Source organism: Gloeophyllum trabeum (assembly GCF_000344685.1).
Source record: "Gloeophyllum trabeum ATCC 11539 unplaced genomic scaffold GLOTRscaffold_00002, whole genome shotgun sequence".
Lineage (NCBI taxonomy): Eukaryota > Fungi > Basidiomycota > Agaricomycetes > Gloeophyllales > Gloeophyllaceae > Gloeophyllum > Gloeophyllum trabeum.
In genome coordinates, this window is record NW_006920411.1 from 2,155,038 (window position 1) to 2,181,843 (window position 26,806).

Here is a 26,806-nt window from a genome sequence, read left to right on the forward strand (position 1 = left end):
GGAAGCGAGTCTCCAACAAGTGTGGCTTTCTCAGCTCCTGGCGACTAGTGCCGGTCGAGGACCTGCACCGTACCGCTGTCCGTGCTCGCCGGGGAAATGCTGCGACGCTCGCGACGACGCTGACGGTGATTCTGGACGCGGGGCAGACGCACCAGCGTCGGTGCGGGCCCACCGATTTTCGCGGAGTGACGCGCCCACAGGCGATTCATTTGGAGGGTGGTTCCGTGACAGATGTGCGTCCATCGATGGAGCGCCGATCTGGGACGGTGAGAGAATGCGGGATGGATCTGCTCATTGTCTAATTGCAGGCTTCCTTGCCATCACTCGCTCGCGGCGGTGTCGAGCCATGCCCCTTCCGTCACACTCGGCCCTCGTGTCCCTCCGCCACGCCCTCTATAAAACACCCTCGCCCGGTCCCCCATCCCCACCGCATTTCTGCGCCATCAGAACGACCCCCTAGTACGTCCACAAACATGTCGTCCGCGTCCGCTCGTTGCTACTCTCCCGTTCCCTCTCCCATGTCTTCCCCCGAGTTCCTCCCGACTCCCCTGCCCTCTCCGCGCCCAGTCATCCGCAAGTCTTCATCCTCCTCTCTGCGCAGATTGCAGCTCGAGCCCGCCGTAGACCCTCCCATCCCGCCGCGTCTCATCGGTTCGCCTCTCCTCCAGAGAACCCTCCCCTCTAGACAGACGCGACGAGACGACCTCTCGCGTAAGGACAAGAGTCCTATGCTCGCAAAGGGCTTCGTGGACGGCTACGAGTTCGGCGTCGGCGCACCCCCTGCAGCGGAATACTCTGCCCGCAGGTCCCCTCGCCGCCGACCCGCGCCACTCCCCCTCTCTGCACCAGCCACGCCCTCTTCTTTCGCCTACCCTTCTCCTCGCAAACAGCTCCATCGTCGCTCACCCTCGGTCGCATTCCCCGTCTCCCCTCGTTCGCCACCGCTCACTCCCGTTATATCATCCCCACCTCCGCCGGTCCCTCCCATCCCCGCTTTCCTACTCGAGCCCGGGGATATAGTGTCAAAGCCCGTGCTGAGGCCCCTGCGAGGGAATGGGATCGAAGAGTGCAAGCCTGAGCACGTCGCCATCCCTGATCTTGACCTGGAGATGGAGATGGGCGAGGACGCCCTCACCTGGGCGCGGAGACGGAGGGATGCCAGGAAAGAGAATCGGCGGAGGGACGAGCCGATGACGTGCTCCAGATTCCTCTCGCTCAGCAACGGCCGTCGGACGGTGGGGAACGCCATGGCATGAATCCCCGAATCCCTCAATCATCCACCGCAATCATAGAATCATCACTTCGGCTTTCCCGCTTCCCCACTCTCGTTGCTCTCTTGCCTCCATCTTTGTCCCGCAAGTTCAAACTGTACGCCGTCATCGACCGTTTTCCGCAAAAGCCATCGCATATTGTACCGCCTATGCGCCTTAGTCCTATCCTAACACCCTCTTTATTCCCACTATTCGACTTTCGTGCATCATATGCAAGCCGGGATCAAGTCTCAAGCCCATATCTCTAGTTCGGCAGTTTCTCGTGCATTGCCTCGGCTTCTAATTTATCGTATCAAGACGCAATGCTCTCATTGTTTATTCTTTGCATTCGTTTTCAGGGTAAATACTTTGGTGCAATGTAATTCTATGTTCACATCGGGGAGTGTTTACACGATCAGTGTATTGGTTGAAGTAGCTACAGGAAGAAGTCAACCAAATTACAAGTCTGTTTTTCCGCTCTGGACGATATGTCTGCGAAACATACGCATCCCGACACCACAACATCCCGACGCCGATGAGAGCCGTGCAGAATAACGCATTGTCCAAATATAGAGCGGGGGCGGTGCACCGCCGCCAACGACTCGGGGAGCGGCGTCTGGCTGCGAGAGCGCTGGCTCGTTGGTCCCCGTCGACCCTTCCTCCGACCACGGGCCGTCTTCTGAAACACACGTCTTGCTCGGCCGTCTTCCAATCCACCTCTACGTCGCCGTAGTTCTGTCACCCGCTCCTCTTCACGCTCCGGAATCACCCTCCCATAGTAGGCAGCTTCACACGGCGTGCGAGACTTGCTCATTTCGAGAAAGAGGCCCGACGAACGTCGGCGACACGCGACATGGCGCTGCCGTCGACGCGCGAGATCGAGCTGGAGACGTTGCTGAGAAAGAGGGACGCGCAGGTGCTCGAACTCACAGTGAGTGCTATACTGCCGGGCAAGTCGCGCGCTCTGTGATGTTACTCACGGACGCGTCTTTGTATCTGGGACGAGTGTAGGATGAAGTTACTAGGCTCAGGCAGTATCTATCTACACAACCCGCCCCTTCGACGACGGAGCCGATATCTCTGCCGCCCGCGCTGGTGTCGGTCTTGGTGCCACACATTACGCGCGCGCAGGGGATCCCGAGTGGCAAGCCTACGACAGGGAACCACAGTGGGAACACGGGCTCGACTACCACAGGAAACACGGCGCTAACTGCGCTCACGCAGCGCGCGAAGCTGCTTCAGGATGAGAATGATGAACTATACGAGCTGCTGAGGAAGAGCGAGACCGGGAAGTTGAAGGAGGAGGTGAAGGGCCTGAGGAGAGTGGTGAACAGACTCGAAAGCGCCCTCAGAGGTAGGTTCAGATCTGTGGTCATCATATCGACCGCGGGCAAGCGCTCATACGGCCTCGTGTAGAGTCCCATAATGTCATCAATAACCTCAGGTATGCGCGTATTTCTCCTCTTGGTATCTCACCGCCGCTCTGATTACGCCCGCTGTAGTACCGAGCTTGAAAAGTCCCATGAAGCATTCGCCGCCACTCTCAACTCTTATCACCCGCACTCGGGCCCCAGACCCTCGCCCATCTCTGCCAACCCATCTAGCAATGGGACGGGCACAGGTGGCGTCGCCAAGCCCCCACCGACCGGCCCCAGAGCCTACAAGAAACCGCGGCTGTCCGTCTCCGACAGCCAGGACCCTGGCAGACCGAGTCTGTCCCCGGCGAGATCCACGCTTTCCACGTCCGTGCCGCCGCAGCCGCCCATCTCCAGGCAACTGGGAATGCACTCGTCCGGTGTGAACGCGATTCCGCTGAAGCGGAGGAAGGAGGATTCGAGAGACCGGGATGCGAAAGATGAGGAGTATGACCGGCAGCGGTCTGCGCCGCTGTCGAAGGCGCAGTATGCTGGGCCTAAAAGGGAAGAGGAGGACGATGTGAGGAAGCGCCCTCGGGTCGGAGACGATAGAGGCGACAGGGACAGAGACAGGACGAGGATCAGGGACCGAGAGCGGGACTGGAGCAGAGATCAAGACCGGGAGCGGGAGCGAGATAAAGACGGCAGGGACAGAGACCGGGACAGAGATCGCGACCGAGAGCGCGACAGGGACAGGGACAGGGACCGCCGACGGAACGGCTCTAGTGCCCCTGGCGCTGGCCGCAGACCGCCACCAAGACGCGAAAACGGGAACTCGAGCTCGCACAGTGGCGATCGGACGTTGGCCCAACGCATGGGCCTTTGAAGATGATGTTTCGCATTTTCGCTTACTTTCCTTACTGTCTGTCTGGCTATGGACACTTGTGGCGATGACCCGTTCGGCGCGGTCGACCATACACTAACCGGATGTCTATTCTCTGTTCGTCATAGGGCATGATGGGCATATTGCATATCAACCACGGAGGGCCCTTAGTGTATCCGGTGCGCATATGTTTATTTATCTATCACTACCCTACCTTGGACTCTATCCTTTCGTACCCATGATGATCATGATCACGCACTGCATCCATACGCTGCCCACACATACCACTGCTGTATTTTTATTTCTGTTTATTGTCACGGTCATTCTGGTAGACGCATTGACATTGAGTTCACTGACTGTTTGTGTTGATTGTTTTACAGGTTGTACTAATATTTGATGACGTCCCCCTTTCTCTTCGAGTTCCTCCCGGTTTCACTTGGTCTCTGCTGCTGTCGTACTGCTCTGCGAAAATGTATCTATTTACCGCTTGGTGTGTTGTATCGTGTCCCCCCGGGTTAATCTATTATCGTCGCGCGACGCAAGTATCGCCAGGTGCCGAGTGTAGTCCACGTCTTACACATGCTATCTAGTTCCCCGCGTGCTGAGGATTGGGTTGTTTTCTGGTACAGGACACGTTGTGAAGTGCATTGTTTCGGAAGGGTGGATTACCGACGAGAGCATAGGGATAAGGCAAGGATAAGGACGTCCTCAGTAAACTGTATGAGGTCGAAGTCCACCTTCGAAGCGGGTGCTGTACTAGTATCCAATGAGGAGGCATGTATAATTAGATCCTCGATCATTACACGTGCGGTCACGTGGTTTGAGTAAAGGCTTAAGCTGAAGCTCGAGTCTTGCTCTTTCGTGCCACATTCACCCCCCAAACGCCCGGGGGCGTCTTTCATCGCAGTCTTAGACTGCTCCTCCGCCGTCATGGAGAACGTTCCCCCACTTGCTACTGCTGCTGAGCTGGAGATACGAGCAGCCCGTGTTGCAGATCCAGGATGTGGTACGTTTTATACGCGTTGGATGCACCGACTGCTACTCACGACAGACTATAGCCTTAAAGGACAAAGTAACCGCTGTAAATGAACTACGCGAGCTGATTGACATTGTGCGCGACTCCGACGCCAATCGTATCCTGCCGAACATGATCACTGTCTTGCTCGAGGTCTTGCGTTCTGGAGAGCCGGCTTTCAAGAGGGATACTTTCGAGTTCGCATTGCGCCGAACCATAGTGGATATTTTGCATCGCGTCCCCTACCATGAGACTGTCCGACCCCTCGCTTTGAATCTCATCAATGGCTTGCTTCACGTGCTTCGGCACGACAATGAGGAGAACGGGGTCCTCTCCTGCAAGACTATCATTGACCTGACGCGCTACTTCAGAATCATTAACGAAGAGACTGTGGCGGAGTTCATGTCTGTCCTCACCGTCAGCTTCCAAAACATGAAGGATCTAGTGGTGGAACTGCTTTCCGAAGAGTCTGAGGCTGTGGACCCCAATGTGGTGTTGCCGAGCACGAAGAGTTTCAGAGTTCTTTCTGAGATGTGTATGACCATAGTGACTTTCTCCCAGAGCCATCGCCCTTTACTCAACAAACATGTTCCGGCTCTCCTGCCACTCAACTTCGAGGTGCTCACACTGGAGTCGCCTGCTCAGAAGGCGGCGAGGGAGAACTATGAGGCCATGGGAGGGTTCTGGACTGGCGTAGCACCTACTATCAAGAATGTCCAAGCGTATGGCGAGTTTATTCATGCCCAGATCAAAGTGAGCGTTCTGTCACTTGTTCCTGTGTCCCATCTAGACGTGAGTATCACAGATGATATCCTATTCCGCCTACATCCTGCGCGGCCTGGAGGAATATGATAAGTACGGCAATACATTAGTCCTCACAGGCTTGCGCCTGTTCCAGGATTGCCCTCCGAATGCTGTTGGCTCTCGCAGGGTAAGGTTGTCATGCATGCGGCGGACTTCCCATGCGCTGATTACCCGCCTGATTAGGATCTCATTATCGTTATGAGGCATCTCCTGTCAACGACACCATACAGAAGAGCCCTTCTTCCCCACGTTGACAAACTGTTTGACGAGGACGTTTTGTTGGGGAAGGGAGTGGGTGCCAGGGAGACGCTGCGGTAAGCCCTGTCCATACCATACTGGCCTTACTCTGACGGTGCATGCAGTGCGTCAGTCTACGTCGCTCTAGCCGACTTCGTGCATCATCTTCGCCCGGAGTTGACAACGAACCAAATGGCGAGGATCGCCAATGTCTATGCGACACTAATGCATAACCAGTCTCTGATGAGCAATGTGCATATCATGTTTGCAAAGGTCATCATCAACCTAGCAGACGGTATTGTCCAGAAGGACAATCGGCAGCTGGCAAATAGGGCTCTGACTTCCTTGCTGGAGTCTTGCATCGAACGGTTAGAAGCCATGAATACAGTACAGCACGAGGTTTCGCTTAAGCTAGAGAGTCAGAGGAATGGCGAGCAGACTGTCATGGACTATGCTTCCATGGATAAGTCCCGTCCTGTCGCGGGTGCAATGTATGCCTTGGAGAAGCCTGAGGAAGTGCTCCACGGTAAGTGACGCCAGGGTGTCCCTATTACCCATACTAAAACGTTGAATACACAGAGGCTCGTCTTCTCTTTCGACCATTGATGCTGTGCTGCCGTGCATGTTTACTCAACTTAAAGAGGACGGACGGACCGGTCCCGGACGGTATCCTGATATCTCGCCTGTTCGAAGGCTGCATCAAGGCCATGAACCTATACGATGTGGATCCAAGGGAAGGCAATGATGCTATGGAAACCTTCGGTCAGACCCTTGTTGAGGTGAACCTCCATGTCGTTCAGGAAGTCTGGACCCAGAAGATGGGTTTCTTTTTCGACTCTGCTCAGCGTCGCCCGACGCTTCTGCAGATATGCCAGTCGTTGTTTGGCAAGGAACCGATATCTCCCACTTTGATCGCCATTGTTCTTCGCTTTTTGATCGACAGGCTCTCTTTACTAGGAGACACTGACGATCAAACCGCTGTCGTCACGATTCGGCTCTACAAGATGGCTTTCGCCGCCGTCGGGATATTCCCTCAGACGAATGAGCCCATCCTGGCGGCGCATATAGGGAAGCTCATCATGGCATGTTTCCCGCTTGCGGCTAAGGCGACAAAGCCTGCAAACTACTACTTCCTTCTGCGCGCACTGTTTCGAGCCATTGGGGGTGGCGGTGGCCGATTCGAATTACTATACAAAGAGGTTCTCCCTCTTCTACCGGACTTGCTGGAGAGTCTGAACCGGCAACTGCAAGCGTCGCAGGGCTTGAATCGCGACATGATCGTAGAGCTCTGTCTCATTGTTCCTCTGCGCCTAACGCACCTCCTACCACATCTATCGTACCTCATGCGACCGCTCGTGTATGCTCTCCGTGGACCGCTCGAGTTGGCTTCTCAAGGACTGAGGACATTGGAGTTATGCATCGACAACCTTACGCCGGACTTCCTGGATCCTACCCTCAATACCGTCCTCAGGGAGTTGACGGAGGCTCTACATAGTCACCTGAAGCCGCTTCCTGCAAGCCACCACCATTCCAGTTCCGCAGCACGTATCCTAGGCAAGCTTGGGGGGCGGAATCGCAGATTGCTGATGCGCGAGCCTGCTTTGAACTATCACCCATACTCCGAGCCAGCAACATTTGCCCTATCCTTCAGTGGAAGGGTCAAAGACATCGATCTTGTTCCCATGTCTACACTGGCATTACGTGTCTTGCGAGGGTCAGCTTCTTCGCTCCGCACCCAGGCCTATAACTACCTTGAGAACTGCATCACTATCCTTGCGCATGATGTGAGCTAGCAACTCCTAACGGCACCATGTATACTAACCAGGTATCCCAGGGAGTTCAAGGCTATACGAGACAGGAAGTATTCAGTCAATGTCTAGAGGGCGTTTTCGACGCGGTACACATTCCGGATATCGCTTCCCAAGCCGAGGACTACATCCACAAGATTTCTCAGCTCGTCTTCCGCACGGAGACGCGAAAGTCATTCACGAAGGATATGGGCGTTCGCCGTCATCCCAGTCCTCTTCTAGCGTGCTATTTGGATGCACTCCCCCATGCCCTAGCACGAGATGAGCGATCAGAGGCCCAGAAGGCGCAAGACCTCGTATCGTCCATAATCAAGGGGCTTATTGAACTTGGGAATAGCATCATGGTCTCGCCGCAGGATGTCATTCCTACTCTGCATCAGATAGCTAGCCGCTTCAGCGGACTTTGCTTTGAGGATACATGGGTTCGGAAGAGTGCCGGTTGTGCAGGAATCAAGATCATGACTTGCACTCCAGACGTCGGTGTGAAATGGATCACTGATCGAGAAGTGGACCTTGTACGCACTCTGCTGCACGTTCTCAAAGATCTTCCGTCCGACCTCCCTCGGGATGTGGACGAAGTCCTGGATGTATTGAAACGCGTCCTACGTGTGAGCAACGCTGACTTACCACCCTCGACTGCTCAGGGCGCAGATGATGCGCTCAATGTCCGAAACAAGATCAGTAACTTGACGGGGATCTTCTTCGCTGAGCTCTCCAGTCCCAGCGCTATCGTGCGCGAAGCGGTCCAGGGGTGCATCGAGCTGCTGGCGGAACTCAGCGGGAAGCCTGCCGTAGAACTTTTGTTGCCACACAGGGACCGTATGTTGGCCACAATCTACACCAAACCTCTTCGAGCTCTTCCGTTGCCTATCCAAATAGGAATGGTTGAAGCTGTGAGATACTGCATCAGCTTGGATCCGCCATTGCCTGAGTTGAATGAGGAGCTATTGCGACTCTTGCATGAGACGTTGGCGCTAGCAGACGCTGACGATGCCAACTTACTCGGTCGTGGCAACCCTCGTCAAGGAGGCCTGGATATAATCAATCTCCGAGTAGCCGCAATTAAGCTGTTGACAGCATCCATGCCCATGACCGATTTCTTCTCCAAGCATACTGCGACACGGCAAAGGTACGATGACCAATCTGGTTTTACGTAGTTTGGCTGATTCTTGCACAGGGTGACTACGGTCTACTTCAAGTCTTTGTACTCCTCTTCACCTGAAGTCAAAGAGGTGGCGCATGAAGGCCTGAGAACAGTCCTTTCGCACCAAAGCAGGCTCCCCAAGGAGCTGTTGCAGACAGGTCTTCGGCCTATCCTTATGAACCTAGCGGACCCTAAACGTTTGTCCGTTCCTGGCCTCGAAGGTCTGGCCAGGCTTCTGGAGCTCCTGACGAACTACTTCAAGGTCGAGATAGGGCACAAACTCCTGGATCATTTCAGAGTAGTGGCTGATCCTCAGATGTTGCAAGAGTCGTCGAGGCTGCCCTTGACAGAAAACGAGGGCATCACGAAGCTTGTTCGACTCGCTAACATATTCCACCTCCTCCCATCGGCTGCCAACATATTCCTGGACGCACTCGTTAATGCCATAGTGCAGACGGAAGCTCAGATGCACTTCTCTGGCCAATCCCCGTTCTCGGAGCCCCTTGCGAAGTATCTTGATAAGTATCCTATCGATGCTGTGGACTTCTTCATGCGCCACCTCCACTTCCCCCGGCATATGAGAACCCTGAGGACAATACTTCAGGCCAATCTTGCACCCAGTGTCCTTCGCGAGTTGGCTTCAAGGACGTCCACGCTAGTCACTATGTGCTTCTATGGTAATGATCAGAGCCTAATCATGCCTGGGCTAGAGATTTGCTCCGACCTGAATAAGTATGTTCCCGACTGGCTGCATCACAATGGGTACGCTCTAGGAGCCCTGGTGAAGATATGGAATCTCAGTCCAGGCACTGAACAGGCCGCCGTTGGGATGGATTTGACTCAGCGCTATTCCTTGATCCTGTCTATCTTCGAAGAGGCCTTAAAGCAGTCGCCCCGGATTGACATCCTCTTCGAAATTGTTGCAATTTACACTCGCAGCGTACCGCTGGACTTGATGAAGCTATCACACTTCCTGTATCGCCATGTGGCTTCAAGGGAATCTCTCGCGTACAAGCGCAATATTTTGACTCGTTTCCTTATCTGGTTCAAGGACGAGAGTGTACCATGGCCACGCAAAGCATACTTCATGCGCTCCATCATCACTCCCATGCTCTTAAGACAAGCATCCGGTACGATACCCAAGGAGGGTCTCCTGGACGAAGAGATCATAGCTAAGGTTCATGCAAGTATATGGCGTCCAATGTTGGATGATGCCGCGTTGTCTGAGGCGGATGGCATGTTCAAAGTCGAGCTGTTGCACTTCACTACTGTCATGGTCCAACATTATCACGACATGCTTGAGCCTGTCAAGAAGGAAGTCATCCGATGCGCCTGGTTCTATATCAGCCACGAAGATCCCGTGGTCAAGCAGACAGCGTATCTATTGGCCGCTAGGTTCTTCGAAGCGTTCGATACACCACAGAAGTTCATCCTTCGCGCCTGGACTGGATTATTGAAGCAACCCCACACTGAAGTACGAGCCACTATTCGTCAAGCTTTGGATATTATCGCCCCTGTGTTGTTACGGTCAGGCGCTCAAGAGCCAGGTAACCAGCCTACATGGGCGAGAACGACTCGAAAATTGCTCGCAGAAGAAGGCACCGGGTTGGCCCAGATAATGATCGTATACCAGGTTATCGTGCGGCAGCCGCAACTGTTCTATCATGTCCGGGCCCTTTTCGTACCACACATGGTAAACTGCCTCGCACGACTTGGCTTGTCTGTTTTGGCCCACAACGAGTCAAGGCTTCTTTCCATTGACATCCTCCAGGTTATATTCGATTGGGACCAGAAGACTATCTCATCTGGCGTGGTTGATGAAACTCCCGCATCTGGGGACAACAGGCAGAATGCGAATTGGGTGACACCTATGCCCTTCCGTGAGACCATGGTGAGCTATCTGGTACGTCTGGCGACCGCACCGCACGAGCCGCCCGCCAGAAATATCCTGGTCCCTCGGGCGTTAGCTCTTTTACGGACTATGGTAGGGACTCCGGGGTGGAGTGAAGTCACCGTGAAATTACACTATTTCGCGAGAGCGCTGGAGCAGGTGAGTGACAGTCTGTAGCGGCATGCTAAGAGACTGACGTGGTGTAGAATGAACTCAACAATGAAGCTACCCTCAGCCAAGCCATCAGCTCGGCCAAGGTACTTCAAATCGTATCCGCGGATAAAGGGGATGCCTGGTACCATGCCAACGCTGCTATCTTGCAAAAACTCATACGCAAGGGCCTCATGTCCGAAGATGCAGCGCTGCATGATGCCTTGCATCCTGTTTTCGACCATCTGATTCGACTGTTCCCTCTTCCAAGTGAGGATGAAGAGCAACAAAGTGATATGAGCGAATTCCACCGCTTTGTCTATTCAACAATCGGAGAGGGATTGCGAAATGGGACTACTCTGCGAGGTGTCCTACTCATGTTGAAGTCTGTTGTGCAGGCGATACCCGAGAGGATAAAGCCTTTCAGCCCGTCGATTGCCAAACTCCTCCAGAAACTCTTCAAGGACCATACCGCATCAGCTCCTGGGACCCCGAATTTCGATATGACGGTCCGCCTCACCATCTGCTTGCTCGATATATGCCAGCTAGGCATCTTGTTCCTGGGTGATGACCGCAGAGCTCTTTTGCAAGCTTTGGTACTTTTCGTTGACAAGTCCAAAAGTCCCGTCCTGTGCAAATACCTGCTGGACCTGGCGCGCGATTGGGCCATCCAAAAGCGTGACGCTTTCCCTACTGTGAAAGAGAAGGCGGCGCTCCTGCAAAGAATGGTCGCATTTGAGACGCGCGGCGAAGCGCTGTTCAACAGCTATCTCGAATTGATCCTGGACATCTACACTGATGCTTCTCTGCGTCGCAGCGATCTTACTACAAGGCTAGAGCAGGCTTTCCTGACTGGTTGTCGCTGCCGCGAAGCTTCCCTACGCGAAAAGTTCATGGACCTCCTGGATAGTTCCATTCCTCGAAATTTGCCAGCTCGATTGGCATATGTCCTGGGAGTCCAGAGTTGGGAGGCCCTAGCAGAATATAATTGGATCTACATCGCTTTACACTTGTTACTGGGGACTGTGGATGGCGATCATGACCTTATCGACGAGCGTAAAGGGTCGTTAGACCCTGCCCTTTTCGCCGTCTTCGGGCGAAGATGTGCTCAGGAAGTTGTCCGTCCTCTCCAGCGTCTGCTATTCCTCGATCACCAAGTCGCCCATGACATCTGGCTCACAATATTCCCCGCTGCCTGGGGATGCTTATCGCGACGAGAGCAGACAGACATTACCCAGCACGTGATGATTCTGCTGAGCAGGGAATATCATCTGAAACAAGCGGAGCTTCGACCGAATGTTATCCAGTCTCTGCTGGCAGGAGTGCATGCGTGCATACCTCCGATCACGCTTCCGCCTCACTTGCTCAAGTACCTTGCCAAGAACTACGGGACCTGGCACGTGTCGCTCGAGCTGTTGGAGAGTTCATTGGACCACTTGAGAGAGGACGAAATTCCTGTTCGAGATACAATCTACGATTCGCTTGCTGAAGTCTTTGCCGAGCTCTCGGAAGATGATCTGTTCTACGGTCTTTGGCGGAGGCGCAGCCTCCACAGTGAGACCAATATTGCGATCGCTTTCGAGCAGAATGGGATGTGGGAGCAAGCTGCTGTTATGTACGAGACAGCGCAGAGTAAAACGAGGTCGGGAGCGATACCATTTTCCGAACCCGAATTCTGTCTTTGGGAAGATCATTGGATGCTAGCTGCTGAGAAGCTACAACAATGGGACATTCTTTTCGAACTGGCCAGGAATGAAGGGAATGTTGAGCTGCAGCTGGAAAGTGCATGGCGCATTAAGAATTGGGCTGAGGAACGAGCTTCCCTAGAAGAACTCGTCAACTCCCTCCCAGACATTGGGACCCCTCGCCGTCGGGTCTTCGAAGCATTTATAGCCTTACTTAAACTTCCGGAGACGTACGGTGCCTCGGGACCGAATGCCACAGCCCAGCATGCTATCAATGCCGCGACACAGGAAGTAGCTGCGGAAGTCACCAAAATATTGGAGGACGCAACGCAACTATCCCTCCGAAAGTGGATTGCTCTACCTCCCTACTTGTCACCTGCACACGTGCCATTACTCCAGCACTTCCAACAGTTCGTGGAACTTACAGAAGCGATCCAAATATTCAACTCGTTAGCGTCCACGACCGCGTCGAATCTTGAGAAGAAATCCGCGGAACTCAAGATTCCACTACAGGCTTGGCGTGAACGTCTTCCTGACCGCTGTGACGACATCAGCCTCTGGAGTGACCTCGTAGCTTGGAGGCAGAATGTTTTCCACGCCATCAATAAGCGATACATACCACTTATTCCACAGAGCGGACCCAATGCCAATGGTGCTGCTGGGACTTCCAATACATTCGGCTATCGAGGCTTCCATGAGACGGCTTGGATCATAAACAGGTTTGCCCATGTAGCGCGTAAACATGACCTCCTGGATGTCTGCTTCACTTACTTGAACAAGATCTATACCTTACCCAATATTGAAATCTCCGAGGCATTCCTCAAGCTTCGCGAACAGGCGCGCTGTCACTATCAGAAGCCTAACGACTTGCAAGCAGGCTTGGAAGTTATCAACAATACAAATTTGATGTACTTCTCGAGTACGCAAAAGGCGGAGTTCTTCACCCTGAAGGGAATGTTCCACGCTCGCGTTCAGCGCTACGAGGATGCCAACCATGCATTCGGGTCTGCGGTACAGTTAGACATGAATCAAGCTAAAGCTTGGGCAGAGTGGGGCAAATTTAACGACCGTATGTTCAAAGAGAGGCCGAACGATATGACATACGCTGCCCACGCTGTCAGCTGTTACCTGCAAGCTGCCGGCTTGCACAAGAACGGGAAAAGTCGGCCTCTACTGACTCGGGTCTTATGGCTGCTCAGCGTTGATGATGGCCAATTCACGATTTCGCGCGCTTTCGACACCTATAAAGGAGATGCAGCGTTCTGGTATTGGATCACCTTAATACCTCAACTATGTTTGTCCATATCACAACGAGAAGTCAAGCAAGCTCGATACCTGCTACTAAATCTTGCGAAACTATACCCTCAGGTGCGTGGACGGTATAATATTTTATCGCTCTTCATGCTCATGCAGAATAGGCCCTTTTCTTCCCTCTCCGGACTACGAAAGAGGACATGGCAATTGTCAAGAGACAAGCAGCCGCAGCCGCAGCCGCTCGAGCTTCCAGTGGCAGCAGCCATGGAGCGCCCTCAGTTCAACAGGCGACGACCGCAGATGTAGCCCGAAGGACTGATGTAGATCATCCCATGCGAGATGCTACCAACGAAGTCAACGAGACGAAGAAGGAGAATGACTCAGTCGGTCCGTCTCAGTCCCCAGCCCCTGTTGCACGCTCAGGCTCGGACGGCACTGTACCGGATGTACAAAGACCTGCTCCGCCCATCTCCGGGGCGCAAACAGGCAATGACGCTTCCGCGTACCACCCAATGCGACAGGCTTGGGAGTATGTCGAAGAGGTTGTCAACATCCTCAAGACAGCCTTCCCCCTTCTCATACTCAGCTTGGAGACGTTGATAGATCAAATCAACCAGCGGTTCAAAGCCACACCGGAAGAAGACATCTATAGATTCGTATGCATGCTGCTGCTAGACGGTGTTAATGTGCGTTGATTTCCTTGCGTTGCGTGACCTTGAGTTTCATGCTTGCTGTCATGTAGACGTATCTCAGCAGGGTGCCAATGGCGGAGGACGACGGACAATTGCCCCCACAGACGCAGGCCAACCTCCAGCGTATGGTCGGCAATCTGACAGGCCCTGCTCGAGTGAGTTGTTTCCGCTATCTCTCGCGCTTGTCTCTGCACTGCTCACGTCTCTTCAGAAAGATTACGAAGAAGATTTCCTCAAGTCAAAGCTGACGCAGCTGGAGTACATTGGGAAACTACAACAGTGGCGAGATAGATATGAGAAATACCTTGACTCTCGACCCCGCGTTCAACCATTGGACCTGCTCAGTCATTATTTGACGGAGTTCCAGTACGGTAAATTTGACGAGATCGAAGTTCCGGGCCAATATACGGAGGTCTGCCGAACCATACTATCCCCTTGATGAACTTTGTTAATCTCCGCATCTAGGACAAGGATAGCAACCAGAATTTCATCAGAATCCAGAAGTTCGGTCCCAAATTCGAGAACTGTCGATCCCATGGATACTGTTTCAGGCGCCTTACCATCCATGGAAGTGACAGCTCGAAGACTTCGTTTGCCGTACAATTGCCTTCAGGCCGGCATTGTCGCAGAGAGGAAAGAGTTATGCAGTTGTTCAGGACTTTCAATGGGTAAGCCTGCCAAGTTGTTATCTGCGCCTCGCTTTACGAGAGTCGTTATAGAACATTGAGCCGCAAGAAGGAGAGCCGAAAGAGGAACTTGACCTTCCATCTTCCTGCGGCAGTGTCATGTGGTACCAATCTGCGTTTGCTGCAGAATGATTCTTCCTACATCAATCTTGGTGATATATACGACCAGTATTGCGAAGATACCGGTGTCAGCAAAGAGGATCCAATATTGGTAGTTGGAGAGAAGATTAAGACCGTCTTACGGGAGTTCAATCACAATGAGAAACGACTGGTACGTCTCGTCGGAGCAAGCATTTCATATCTCTGACTGTCTTGAATAGCCCAGCAAAGCGGAGTACTTCACTCTCAAGAAGGATGTATTGGATGAGGTTGTGCTGAAGCTTGTCCCAGACGACATCCTTTTCCGGGTACGGCTCTAACCATCTTATACCAAGGAGGTGTTCTGATCTCTTCACATAAGTATATGTTGCGGACTATGGACGGTCCAAGCGAATTCTGGCGGATGCGGAAGCAATTTACCCTACAAATCGCCGCCACTAGTTTCATGACGTGGACCTTGTGTCTAACCAGCCGCCTTCCGTCTCGCTTCCATGTATCACGCGCCACTGGGCAAATAGCCATGAGCGAGCTTCTGCCTGGTATGCATTCTGCGATTCAAATCCCGGATACCTAGCTAAAGTCAAGGCTCGCAGGCGTAGCTGCGAATCTCCCTCAGTTCGCTACCCCTGATACCGTGCCTTTCCGGTTCACGCCCAACATGCAACGCTTCGTCGGACCTATCATGACGGAGGGTCTCTTGACGACGAGCATGATGGCGATTGGACGTTGCTTGACGGAGCCCGAGGTTTGTGTATCTCGTTCAAACTTCTCGAAATCTCACTGAATTCGGACTCCAGTTCGATTTGGAACAGCAGTTGTGCTTGTTTGCAAGAGATGAAGTCATAACTTGGCTTCATTTACGCAACAAACCCTGGAATGCAGCCGACATCACATTCCGCAACCACGTTGCTGCTAATATCGATGCCATAGTCAAAAAGGCCGAAACAATGGCGTGTAAAGTGGAGAGGGAACAGGTGGGCTCTTTGTCATAAATTCATTGCAGCAGTCGCTCAGAGTCGAGTAACCAGGCTGTTCAAAATCCGAGCAACCCCGCCACAGCGCCGGTGGTCCAGACGGTCACAAACCTCATTTCATCGGCTACGAATCCCATCAATCTAGCCAAAATGCAAGAAGTATATAGTCCTTGGTTCTAGTCATGGGGTTTCTGGTGCTCTCGATTTGCTTTGCGATGTATAATTACTGCTGTATCATTAGATTATGTATTGTATATTCCGACCCGAAAGTAAACTAAGAGTTTGCATAAACAGGATTAGCTAGGGCTGGTGTCACACGCGATGGACGCCCCTAACAAAACCTTCTGTATGCTTGAACGTATTGATATGTCCCTCACTGTCCAGCATCATCTTTGAAAACGTCAGAGGCATGTTATAAAATCCACTATCAGGTGCCACTGACCTGCTCAGCCATCCGGTAGATGTCAGACCCAGGCCGATTATACATCATCGCATTGGCGAAGATGAGATAGATATCACGTTGAAATTCTAAGGAATTGACTATCAATCCGTCCTTGATCTTCTGTTTGATTGTCTTCAGGTCCATAGGTCTCTTCACGATATCATGGTAATCTGGGGCCTCAGAGGTCTTGATGGGATTTTGAAATATAGCGCCGTTACGATGTTGGGCGATTTGTGAGTATAACATGGTGATGACTGTCTGGAATCGTTTGAGTGCTGTTGGGTCAACATTGGCCACTTGACGGCCAGAACGCCTGCGACTGGAGCCGACTAAATATATGTTCATTCAGCGTGGATGTGAAGAAAGTGGACCTAAGCATACCGCTTTGTTCATCGTCATCTGCGAGCTCCGAGTCCTCTCTGGCCCTCTTCCTTTCTCTCTGCGAGTCCGTCGTCCCAGTGTCGGAAGCCCTGCGTTTACCTAGGGGAGCGGCAAAGGTAAGCCGCTGTAGACTTCTGTTGAGAGGAGCACCAACCTTGTCTCCGTCGGGAGAAACTGGTGTCGCTTGGAGTAGGCGCTTGTTCTGATCCATCCTCCGGAGCGGAGACCCCTTCTTCGTCGGCATCAACCTCCACTTCCTGGCTCACTTGTTGCACGTCTATGTCTTCTGGTACGCCGGGCGTCTCTTCCTCTTCCTTGGCCAGCTCCTCTTCCCTGGCCAGCTCCTCTTCCCTGGCCAGCTCCTCTTCTTTGGCCATTTCAATATCACCGTCAGTACTCTCTTTAGTCGACGTGGCATCAGGTATATGCTCCAGCTGTATGTCAGGCTCTTGCGACGTCGCTGCACGCGATCGCGAGCGGCTCCGGATGTGCTCATCTGTTGCTTGGTCGCGCGAACCGGGCGAGATCGCTCGTTCCACATGAGCTGCAGATCCTGTGGCGCCTACCTCATCTTCCTCTCCTGGGCCTCGGTCCTCGTGATCTTGCTCTGTTGCTGCCTGCTGGACTGATGGGGACCGCGTGGGTCGCGCCGGACTCCTTGCAATCTCTGGCGGAATCGATGTTTCCATCTTGTCTTCTCCTGATGCACTGGCTTCTGGGCTAGTTGTTGACCGTGCTGGGATGTCCGGTTTGGGTGATTCGACAAGTTCTGCTGGAGCGGAAGACGGGGAAGTCATTACTGCATCAGCCGTCGAGGGTTCTGCCGCAACTTCAGCGGCTGGAGACGAAGGATGATCCTCAGGATGCTGGTTTGCTACCTGAATACGCAACTTAATACAAAGACGGTATCTTGAGAGAACTTGTACCTCAATAGTGTTAGCCACTTCCGCAGTTACTTCCTGGGTCGGGGTCGCCTGAGGTTGGTCGTCCAGTTTAGTGTCCCATAGTCCGGAGCGTATCTCGTCTATCTCCTTGACTATGGTTCTAAGGCATTGTGAACGGGTGCCACTTATCCTGCATGCCCAATACTCACTTAAATTTCACTTCCTCTGCAGCGATGAGGTCTCTCAGTTCAAGTACGCGGGCCTGATAGTGCCTTTGTGCCAGCTTGAGATGCACCGGAGCTACAGGCGAACGATTACTCCTAGAATGCCTCAAGACGTGTGTATTGGCTTACCGCGGCTCGCACTGATATCCTCTGGGCTGTAGAATGCTCAGGATTTCCTCTTAGTCGAGCATCGTCAATCATACCTCTCCAGATCAGCTTCCTGCATAAGCTGCGTGTATAGATCCTGACATGCCTTTACGGTCCAAAGAAATATATTTCAGGTGGGAAATCTATCGATGACAACTCGTACACTAACGTCAGGGGTAAAAGTGTTTTTAGGACGCGTGATGAGGGCATGTTTGCTCAAAAGCTCAGACACTTCGTTCCACGCGTCTGCGCCCAGTTCGTACACGGCCTGAGCCAGCATAAGCCGCTCCGTATTCGTGAGCGACGCGTAGTCCAGCTCCATCCCAGCGTTTCGCCTGGATGCGCGCGTTTTGGAAGCCATAGACGCGTTATTTCGAGGCTCGATGGCAATAGCAGCACCACACGGTGAGAGAAAGACAAGTGCCACCAAAGCGCCACAACAGAGTCGACCGTTCAGAGCGAGCCCAAGCGGAGAGCTGGGAAGCCGCGAAGGTACTCGACCGGCCGGGGACCGGGGACTGCGGAGACTCGGGTCGCTCCGACGACCCGCAGCCGGAAGCAACAGCAGAGTACGTCAACCTGCGGACGGGGCAACGTTGGCTTGTTCCCTCTCCACCACCATGATCCTCTCATCCGTCCTTACGTTCCTTGTCCTCCCTTTCCTTACGGCCAATGCTGCTGGAGTGCACAAGCTGAAGCTGAAGAAGCTGCAGCCTGTAGCTTCCAACCCTGAACTCGAGGCTGCCTGGCTCGCTGAGAAGTACGGCGGGCAACCCCAGACGCCCCTTTTCGGGGCTGGTGGGCAGGGTCGTCGCGTTCAGCAGGGCGGCGACGACTTGTACTGGGTACAGGAGATTGCCGTTGCTGGTGGTCACGGCGTGCCGCTGAGCAGTACGTATCTTTGTCGTAATACTGTAGTGCGGGAACCTAACATATAGCATACGCTCAGACTTCGCCAACGCGCAGTACTTTACGGAGATCTCTCTGGGTACTCCCCCTCAGACTGTAAGTGGAGCCCTTCAGACATCGCGAGCTTGCACTAACGCGTATTTCAGTTCAAAGTTATTTTGGATACTGGGTAATGTTACAGCTAATTCCAATATATGCTAAACTCACCCGACCCCTCAGCTCGAGTAACCTTTGGGTTCCGAGCATCCAGTGCACCTCCATTGCCTGCTTCCTGCACACCAAGTACGATTCGTCGAAGTCCTCCACCTACAAGGCCAATGGGTCTGAGTTCTCCATTCAATATGGCACCGGCTCTATGGAAGGTTTCGTGTCCAATGACGTTCTGACGATAGGCGATATTGTCATCAAGGGTCAGGATTTTGCTGAGGCAACCAAGGAGCCAGGGCTCACGTTCGCCTTTGGCAAGTAAGTACCGTCCACCTAGGTACCTGAAGCTGGTTGCTTAGTCATATCCAGGTTTGATGGTATTCTCGGTTTGGCCTACAACACGATCTCTGTCAACCACATCACGCCTCCCTTCTACAATATGATCGACCAGAAGCTGATTGAGGAGCCTGTCTTCTCCTTCCGTCTAGGTGATTCCGAGGAAGATGGTGGAGAGGCTATCTTTGGAGGTGTTGATGAATCTGCGTACTCTGGCGCCATCCACTACGCACCGGTTCGCCGAAAGGCTTACTGGGAAGTTGAGTTGGAGAAGATCAAGTTTGGTGACGATGAACTTGAGCTTGAGAACACTGGCGCTGCCATCGACACTGGTTAGTTCCCTCCTCCGTCGCTCTTGTTCGGTCAATGTCAATGTTTCTTTTACCGTTAGGTACCTCATTGATCGCCTTGCCCACCGATGTTGCCGAGATGCTTAACGCGCAGATCGGGGCAACTAAGTCCTGGAATGGACAGTACACTGTCGACTGCGCTAAAGTTCCCGACCTTCCCGATCTCTCCTTCTACTTCGACGGCAAGGCTTACCCGTTGAAAGGCACAGACTACGTCCTTGAGGTTCAGGGTACTTGTATCTCATCATTCCAGGGTATGGACATCAACCTGCCCGGTGGCGATCTCTGGATCATTGGTGAGTGCAATATGGTGTTGAACTGGACCTATCCTCACCTTTGTCTTTCAGGTGATGTCTTCCTTCGTCGCTACTACACGGTCTACGACGCTGGTCGCGACGCTGTCGGCTTCGCCACCGCTAAGTGAGCTGCCTCCAGCTTTGCCATTACATTTCCATACCTTGTTTCTCTTGCAATACCAGTAGCACACGATCTTGATCAGCATGACATGTTTGTACCAGTAGTCTTGGCCCGTCTACGCCGAATAATATGTTCTCCGGTTTATGCAGGCCCGTTGCGAAAAGCCTGCGAATAATGACGTCTCGCCTACTATGACTGCATGGACGAGCATCTATCGTTCTGTTGTAATATCAGATTGGTACCCGATCCAACTAGAATAACCTTCGTTTCTATTCTTCCAGGGTTCACAGACTCGTCCGGTGAGTCTGACTTCTCGACCACTGCATACCTTGTCGTGTCTGATGTCCAGTCGTATGGAAAATGACGATGGCTCCTCTGCACAACGCAGTCAGTTCATTCGCCCAACTGCCTCGATACCTCTGCCCCAGCTCAAGGCAGAATTGCCTTATGCATCACGCTCTGAACGATGGAAAAGAGTAAATCTATCACATGCTTTATATGAGACTTGGGATAGAGTGCAGGTGCTCGGGGATGAGGACTCTGGGCATACGGGGTACGTGCTTACACTTCATTCTCCCCAGCATTCCCCATAAACAACCTTCCGTTGGTAGATGCGTCAATGCGTTGAGTTGGGTGCAAGGTGGAGATGTCTTGCTGAGCGGTGGTGATGACAGGACGTGCGTACGAACAAAGTATCACCTCTGACGACGACTTATCATTGCGGTAACCAGTGTTCGGTTCTGGCGAATGGACCCTACTGACTCGTCGCAAGACTACCCGTTTATATGCACCGCTGTAATCAAAACCGGTCACAGAGGCAATATATTCAACAACCAGATGCTCCCATTTTCCTCGCGAATGTGGGTTCCTATCATTCGTTCATTCTACTGCTTCTCACAAGTTTGCATAGCGCGACTGTTTCAGGAGATAGCCAAGTACGGGTATTTGATATCACGAACGCAACTGGTCATGCAACATCCAGAGGGCCCGAAACAGAATATAACACGCACGAAGCGTGCATCTGTGTTCTCCGCTGCCACCGAGGTGCTACGAAGAGGATAGTGACGGAAGAGAGTCCAGACACATTTCTTACGGTATCAGAGGTGCGCTTGCAATTCCCAACAGACCTGATATATCGTGGTCTGACCGGACATGGATAGGACGGCACTGTGCGGCAACACGATTTACGACACCCGCATGTCTGTGGCTCGGATTCCTGTCCACCGCCGTTGATCAAAGTGCCACATGACCTGTACTCTATTGGCGTTTCTCCTCTCACACCCTACCAATTTGTGGTTGCGGGCGAATCACCGTACGTACGTATGGCAGAGCCATATTTGAAGCGGAATGTAGCCTCGACACTGAATCTTGTTCGACAGGGCTACCTCTTCGACCGAAGACAAGTCGGGAGATCGTTGCAAGAAGAGGCAGGAGTACCGGATGACGGTGAAGATCTAGCAAGATGCGTGCGTCGATTTGCCAGAAAGCCCACACGGGAACAGCGCAAGAGACGGCGGGAGTACATCTCAGGCGTCCGGATGGCACAAAACAATGGACATGAAGTCCTGATGAGTGAGTTTCCGTCGCATGATAGGTGTTCTTTGATTACTTACTACTGCAATTTGTAGCTTACGGTGGAGACGCTGTGTATCTATTTTCGACTCTTGACAACCCAGGAACTAACGATGCCTGGGTGGGCAAACGGACTGGTCGCAGTGTTCTCTCTCCCAACCCAAAAAGAACTCGTCTGAATGAAGTACGTAGGGAAACGACGGATACTTCGGATGATTGGGATCTAGATTCCGACGTGGAAATGCCGGAAGATCCTCTACAGCAGATCGACAGTCCTCAGCCTGCCCAAGAAGAAGCCGTAGCAGAGTCGAACGGAGAAGACGAAGAGGGAGACGACGACGACGACGACGACGACGACGATGAAGAAGAGCTAGACGTCCACGGAGACGTTCCGATTATATATCCTCAAAGGCGGTTTGCTGGTCATTGTAACGTCGAAACCATAAAAGACGGTGAGTGGTCATCCAACGTCTGTGAGCCGACGATTCCACTCCACACAGTGAATTTCCTCGGCCCTGATGATGACTTTGTCGTGTCCGGTTCCGACGACGGCAATTTCTTCGTATGGACGAAGTCCATGGGAAAGTTGCATGGCATATACGAAGGCGACGGCAGCGTAGTGAATGTGGTTGAAGCTCACCCGCAGTTGCCACTTGTCGCTGTCAGCGGCATTGACACGACGGTCAAAGTGAGTCACTCGCAGACCTTCGAGTGTCCGGTGCTGATGTCTCCGCCAGCTCTTTGCCCCTGTACACGGAGAGAGCCGGTGGTCCCGTTTCCAGAATGCAGAAGCTATAGTGCAACACAACATGGATGCCTCACACTCGAGTCGGAGCCATTTGCGGGTGAACCTGGGTCAGTTGTTGCTTCACTATAACCTGGCCCTTCGAGAGGAAGGAGGGGGAGCTGAAGAAGCGGGAGAGCCGACTTGTACCTTCCAATGAACGCCATGTTCGTCCTTAATTGCTGACTTACCGTTGTAATCATAGTACATTTTCGATAATGTAGTCCTGCATTCGTGTTACCTCTACTTTGGTGCAGCGCGACCCCCTCGGCCCCCGGCAGCGGCCCAATCACCACTCCACCACTTTCCTCTCAAGTGACCATCACGTTTCCATACAAGACAAAGCGCATTCTCAGACCACATCTACAGATGTACTTCATCTTGGAAAGGGTCGGTTTAAGAATTGTAGAAATTGTTTTATTCGTGTCATGGCGGCGCGATTGTGGCCTATCGGAGCGTCAGACTGGGCGTCGGGCATGTCTGCTACCGCCCTTGCTGCTTTTGTTTCACAGTTTCGATCAAGCACGAACTGGAGGCTCTCTCTCATCTGCCGCTGCAGAAGAAAAAGCTAGCATCCTCAGATTCTTCAAGCACTTAATGTTCTCGGGGGTTATGTAAGTTTTCACGATCTCAAGCGGTCTGTCAGCGGTCGACTTGCGTTGACGTTGCGTGGATTCCAAACACCATCATGGCCTCTCTAACTCTTTTCCACAAGCTCGGGCCACCTCGTTTCTGAAGGGTATTGTGATTGAGGGATCGGTGTTGTTGGTCTTGTCCCAACAAGACCGTCTCCAGGTCGCAGGTCACAAACTCGGCGCTTGACTTCCGTCCACCACCACCCTTCCTCCTCCTCTGTTGAACTTACGCACTGAATCCCACTTTCTAATTCGTGCACCTGCCCGTCTCACTGTCAAGCTCGATGCATTCTGCCCACAGCAGAAGTCGACGGCAGCATCCTGCCGGTGCTGAGGACGACGAGGCCTTGTTAGGCTCACGACGCGAAGAACCTGCTCGTGACTTGTCGTATTCTCGAGCACACCAATACCCTCATCGTACTGACTCGTACAGAGAACCTTCATCACGAGATTTGAGCACTGAAGCGTCAACGTCGCGACGTCGTGACATGGACGACTGGCGCCACGCTGAACCGTCTCAGCTCGCTCATGATCGCCCCCAGACATCGTCAAACGACATGTATCGACGTGGTTCTCGTGATCCTCGGGACGCGCACGATAATGGCGTTCCTAGGTCAGACAATGGCTGGGCAACGCGAGATGCTCATTTTTCAGCCAGAGATCGGGAATGGGACGACCGCGAACGCGACCGTTATGAGCCTTCTTATTCACCTTATCGTGAATCAAGTACCTGGAGCAGCAATGGGCGCTATGAGAGGAAGGCAGCATCGTACGATTCATGGGCAGACGACCGGGTTGCTCGTCGGTCCGTGGAGGATCGGCATGGGTCAGATAAGGACGATAGGTGGCGGAGGGATGAGCTTAGGGACCACTTACGGGATGGAGAGGACCGTCGATGGCGTAAGGAAAGCAACAACGATGCGAAGACCGAAGCCCGAGACGAACCTCGACGTCAATGGGGTGATTCCAAGCCCGTGAGTTCGCGCAGCAACAATGATGATCGCTCATGGGAACCTGCTGCCTCCTGGAAGCGGCGGGGTCCTGCAGAGCAAGGGCGCAATCAAAATCGCAATCAATCTGGCAAGAAGAAAAAGGGAAAGAAAAATAAGGACAGGGAGCGCGAACGCGAACGGGACTGGCGGAATGATGACGGTTCGCTCAATAAGTATGCAATTCTGACTGTGAGGTACTTTCTGCTGATTATCCTGGTGGAATAGCTGGACTAGGAGGGATATGGGTCCGCCCGCGTCGACCAACCGCTCACCTGGAAAGCGCCGGCCGTTACGATCCCCTAGGTCAATGTCGAGGTCACCAGGAAGGTCATACGCATCCCGGCGGCCTTCTTGGGGACGGTCGAGATCCCGTTCTCGCTCCAGGTCGCGTTCGCGGTCCATCTCGCCGCGAAGGATGCGCCGTGATCGCAGTCCAACACCCCGGGGACGATCCCCTGGGTATGACCGTTCTCCTGCGAGCAAACGACACTACGGCCGATATTCTCGCTCTCCAGCGACGTCTCACCGAAGTTACGACAGTCGTGGCCGAGCGCGCCCAAGGAGTGTCTCCTCTGCTTCGAGTATTACGAGGAGTCCGAGTAGTAGTCCACCGAGGCGTCCCAAGGCCGTCCACCGGCTACCCCCAGCGACATCTATAGAAGATATCGCGATCAACCTCTCGAAGAATCCACAACGTGGATCTCCGCGGAAAGGGCGCAATGCTGCGAATGGCAAGCATTCCGATGTAAGCAAGCAACCTTATGCACTAGCACGGGACGACATTTATAAGAGATCACAGAGTCGTACATCTGAAGTATCTCATGTAAAGCAAGGTTTGAGGACGGGTCGCGAAGAGGCGTCACGATCATCCCCTGTACGCTCGTCTTCGCGAGCCTCACCATTCCCGGAGGACCATTCCAAGAGCCAAGAATCTTCTTCAGGTACCCTCACAGAAGTGCAGTCGAAGTCAAACGTTCCCTCCGGTATCCGAGTTAAAGCGGGATTCAAACCTATCGGCCAAGTTAACGCCTCCAACTCTTCGCTAAAGAGATTCTTCCCGGACGACGATGAGGATGAAAATGAGCTGCCAGTACGATCCACGGTGCAAAAGTCTTCTACTGTCCCGGACCCCGTCACTACCATCCAGGGCCATACCCCAGAGCACTCTGTACAGCCTTCTCCGCAGAGCTTAGAGGCAACTCGTGCCACAGATGAGGTTGCTATGGTTGTCGATAACGCAGGACATGAGCAAGTGCTGCAGGCTCAAGACCAACCGCGGCCCAACTTCCATCCAGGGCCGCCGTCCACGCCATCATCTCAGGATACTCTGCGTCAGTCATCTCTTCAAGAGCATAATAGATTGGCTCTGAGTCACAAAGTGGGAGGGCCATTGCCAAGCCGATTAGCAACCCCTGTTGCTCCATCTTCTGATGGCACTTCCGAGACTTCATCGCGTGCTGATCTATACGCTATAGTAAGCCAGGTCGGTGAGGGCACTTTTGGCAAAGTGTACAAGGCGCGCAACACGATAACTGGGGTACATGTCGCCTTAAAGAGGATCCGGATGGAACAGGAGCGAGACGGATTCCCGGTCACTGCTATGCGTGAAATCAAGCTCCTTCAGTCCCTTCGTCACCAGAATGTCGTGAAGCTGTATGAAATGATGGTGTCTCATGGTATGCACTGTCGCTGTCCACAACGTTACCTATGTCGGCTCATTATCCGTGTAGGTTCTGTATACATGGTCTTCGAGTACATGGATCACGACTTGACGGGTGTATTAACGCAACAGCAGTTTGCCTTTTCTGATGCAAATCTCAAATCCCTTTGTCAACAAATGCTGGCTGGACTGGCTTACTTGCATCATAAAGGCGTTATCCACAGGGACATCAAAGGCTCGAACATTCTCTTGAACAACCGAGGCGAGTTGAAACTGGCCGACTTTGGACTTGCTCGTTTCTACCAGAAGCGGCGCCGTAGCGATTACACCAACAGGGTCATTACTCTGTGGTACCGGCCTCCCGAACTCCTGCTTGGCACTACTGTTTATGGCCCTGAGGTCGACATGTGGAGCGCAGGGTGAGTCTCAGGCCGTTCGTATGGAACTGTCTTAATGGAAAGACAGGTGTATCATGCTGGAGCTGTACACGAAGAAGCCCGTATTTCAGGGTAACGACGACATCTCCCAGCTGGACTCCATCTACAAGGTCTTTGGTACGCCGACCCCAGAGCGATGGCCCGGCGTGGCGGATATGCCGTGGTACGAGCTGGTCAAGCCGAAGGAGGTAATCGAGGACCATTTCCGCGTGCTATTCAAGAAATGGCTGTCTCATGCTGCGTTGGATCTTGCGGAGCAATTACTCAATTACGATCCCTCGAAACGTATAACAGCCGCTCAAGCTCTTGAAGCACCATATTTCACGCAAGAAGAACCGGCTCCTGCACTACCTGTCGGGTTCGTTCATTTTCGCAACCTCTCACATGCCATTATTCACTCAGTGGTATCATAGATTGTCCACCTTGGAGGGTGAGTGGCACGAGCTGGAAGCCAAGCGGGAGCGGGAGAGGGTGAAGAAGCGGAGGAGAACCGAAGGCGAAGTGTTCCAGTGAATACTGTTATCGATCATGCATTGCAATGTACAATTAATTTGACAGTCCC

The 26,806-nt window shown here is 53.0% G+C and overlaps 7 protein-coding genes across 7 annotated transcripts; 6 read left to right on the forward strand and 1 right to left on the reverse strand.

Annotated features, from left to right (window-relative positions):
* Positions 1–363: 363 nt before the first annotated feature.
* On the forward strand, positions 364–1,416 carry GLOTRDRAFT_109716 (uncharacterized protein). The gene has a single exon (XM_007864268.1). The coding sequence runs from the start codon at positions 474–476 to the stop codon at positions 1,254–1,256; it is 783 nt and encodes a 260-aa protein (XP_007862459.1). The 5' UTR covers positions 364–473; the 3' UTR covers positions 1,257–1,416.
* A 602-nt stretch (positions 1,417–2,018) lies between these two features.
* GLOTRDRAFT_119578 (uncharacterized protein) lies at positions 2,019–4,055 on the forward strand. The gene is made up of 5 exons (XM_007864269.1): positions 2,019–2,181; positions 2,262–2,604; positions 2,667–2,694; positions 2,753–3,667; positions 3,869–4,055. Exons 1-4 carry the CDS (start codon positions 2,104–2,106, stop codon positions 3,489–3,491), a joined length of 1,188 nt encoding a protein of 395 aa, XP_007862460.1. The 5' UTR covers positions 2,019–2,103; the 3' UTR covers positions 3,492–3,667; positions 3,869–4,055.
* Positions 4,056–4,373: 318 nt separating this feature from the next.
* GLOTRDRAFT_136350 (uncharacterized protein) lies at positions 4,374–16,450 on the forward strand. Its single transcript, XM_007864270.1, has 20 exons — positions 4,374–4,494; positions 4,547–5,256; positions 5,309–5,434; positions 5,491–5,621; positions 5,670–6,070; positions 6,124–7,328; positions 7,379–8,481; positions 8,530–10,546; positions 10,594–13,590; positions 13,641–14,162; positions 14,219–14,323; positions 14,380–14,580; positions 14,634–14,836; positions 14,888–15,125; positions 15,175–15,261; positions 15,315–15,492; positions 15,547–15,698; positions 15,751–15,927; positions 15,982–16,317; positions 16,370–16,450. Exons 1-19 carry the CDS (start codon positions 4,419–4,421, stop codon positions 16,105–16,107), a joined length of 10,755 nt encoding a protein of 3,584 aa, XP_007862461.1. The 5' UTR covers positions 4,374–4,418; the 3' UTR covers positions 16,108–16,317; positions 16,370–16,450.
* On the reverse strand, positions 16,240–18,327 carry GLOTRDRAFT_119580 (uncharacterized protein; the record flags this gene model as incomplete). The annotated part of the gene is made up of 9 exons (XM_007864271.1): positions 16,240–16,317; positions 16,370–16,698; positions 16,751–16,849; positions 16,905–17,628; positions 17,677–17,794; positions 17,844–17,934; positions 17,988–18,013; positions 18,062–18,111; positions 18,175–18,327. The coding sequence occupies 9 exons, from the start codon at positions 18,325–18,327 to the stop codon at positions 16,240–16,242; spliced, it is 1,668 nt and encodes a 555-aa protein (XP_007862462.1).
* A 292-nt stretch (positions 18,328–18,619) lies between these two features.
* On the forward strand, positions 18,620–20,308 carry GLOTRDRAFT_114178 (aspartic peptidase A1). The gene is made up of 7 exons (XM_007864272.1): positions 18,620–18,896; positions 18,955–19,010; positions 19,061–19,083; positions 19,134–19,379; positions 19,431–19,729; positions 19,789–20,043; positions 20,095–20,308. The coding sequence occupies exons 1-7, from the start codon at positions 18,626–18,628 to the stop codon at positions 20,169–20,171; spliced, it is 1,227 nt and encodes a 408-aa protein (XP_007862463.1). The 5' UTR covers positions 18,620–18,625; the 3' UTR covers positions 20,172–20,308.
* A 199-nt stretch (positions 20,309–20,507) lies between these two features.
* GLOTRDRAFT_136352 (WD40 repeat-like protein) lies at positions 20,508–22,762 on the forward strand. Its single transcript, XM_007864273.1, has 9 exons — positions 20,508–20,717; positions 20,776–20,841; positions 20,896–21,024; positions 21,075–21,267; positions 21,325–21,480; positions 21,544–21,736; positions 21,793–22,188; positions 22,237–22,424; positions 22,474–22,762. Exons 1-9 carry the CDS (start codon positions 20,518–20,520, stop codon positions 22,678–22,680), a joined length of 1,728 nt encoding a protein of 575 aa, XP_007862464.1. The 5' UTR covers positions 20,508–20,517; the 3' UTR covers positions 22,681–22,762.
* Positions 22,763–25,369: 2,607 nt separating this feature from the next.
* Positions 25,370–26,757, forward strand: GLOTRDRAFT_33343 (Pkinase-domain-containing protein; the record flags this gene model as incomplete). Its single annotated transcript, XM_007863501.1, has 4 exons — positions 25,370–25,823; positions 25,878–26,226; positions 26,273–26,602; positions 26,658–26,757. The coding sequence occupies 4 exons, from the start codon at positions 25,370–25,372 to the stop codon at positions 26,755–26,757; spliced, it is 1,233 nt and encodes a 410-aa protein (XP_007861692.1).
* Between the last annotated feature and the right edge of the window lie 49 nt (positions 26,758–26,806).

Excerpts from the sequence above, each read along its gene's own strand:
- GLOTRDRAFT_109716 (XM_007864268.1), top strand. The coding sequence starts at position 474 with ATGTCGTCCGCGTCCGCTCGTTGCTACTCTCCCGTTCCCTCTCCCATG.
- GLOTRDRAFT_119578 (XM_007864269.1), top strand. The coding sequence starts at position 2,104 with ATGGCGCTGCCGTCGACGCGCGAGATCGAGCTGGAGACGTTGCTGAGA. Across the intron at positions 2,605-2,666 it reads ACTCGAAAGCGCCCTCAGAG|AGTCCCATAATGTCATCAAT; the intron begins GTAGGTTCAGAT and ends GGCCTCGTGTAG. Across the intron at positions 2,695-2,752 it reads AATGTCATCAATAACCTCAG|TACCGAGCTTGAAAAGTCCC; the intron begins GTATGCGCGTAT and ends CGCCCGCTGTAG.
- GLOTRDRAFT_136350 (XM_007864270.1), top strand. The coding sequence starts at position 4,419 with ATGGAGAACGTTCCCCCACTTGCTACTGCTGCTGAGCTGGAGATACGA. Across the intron at positions 14,163-14,218 it reads TGCTGCTAGACGGTGTTAAT|ACGTATCTCAGCAGGGTGCC; the intron begins GTGCGTTGATTT and ends GCTGTCATGTAG. Across the intron at positions 15,699-15,750 it reads GTTGCTTGACGGAGCCCGAG|TTCGATTTGGAACAGCAGTT; the intron begins GTTTGTGTATCT and ends TTCGGACTCCAG.
- GLOTRDRAFT_114178 (XM_007864272.1), top strand. The coding sequence starts at position 18,626 with ATGATCCTCTCATCCGTCCTTACGTTCCTTGTCCTCCCTTTCCTTACG. Across the intron at positions 19,084-19,133 it reads AAAGTTATTTTGGATACTGG|CTCGAGTAACCTTTGGGTTC; the intron begins GTAATGTTACAG and ends CCGACCCCTCAG. Across the intron at positions 19,380-19,430 it reads CTCACGTTCGCCTTTGGCAA|GTTTGATGGTATTCTCGGTT; the intron begins GTAAGTACCGTC and ends AGTCATATCCAG.
- GLOTRDRAFT_136352 (XM_007864273.1), top strand. The coding sequence starts at position 20,518 with ATGGAAAATGACGATGGCTCCTCTGCACAACGCAGTCAGTTCATTCGC. Across the intron at positions 20,842-20,895 it reads AGCGGTGGTGATGACAGGAC|TGTTCGGTTCTGGCGAATGG; the intron begins GTGCGTACGAAC and ends TGCGGTAACCAG. Across the intron at positions 22,189-22,236 it reads CGTCGAAACCATAAAAGACG|TGAATTTCCTCGGCCCTGAT; the intron begins GTGAGTGGTCAT and ends CACTCCACACAG.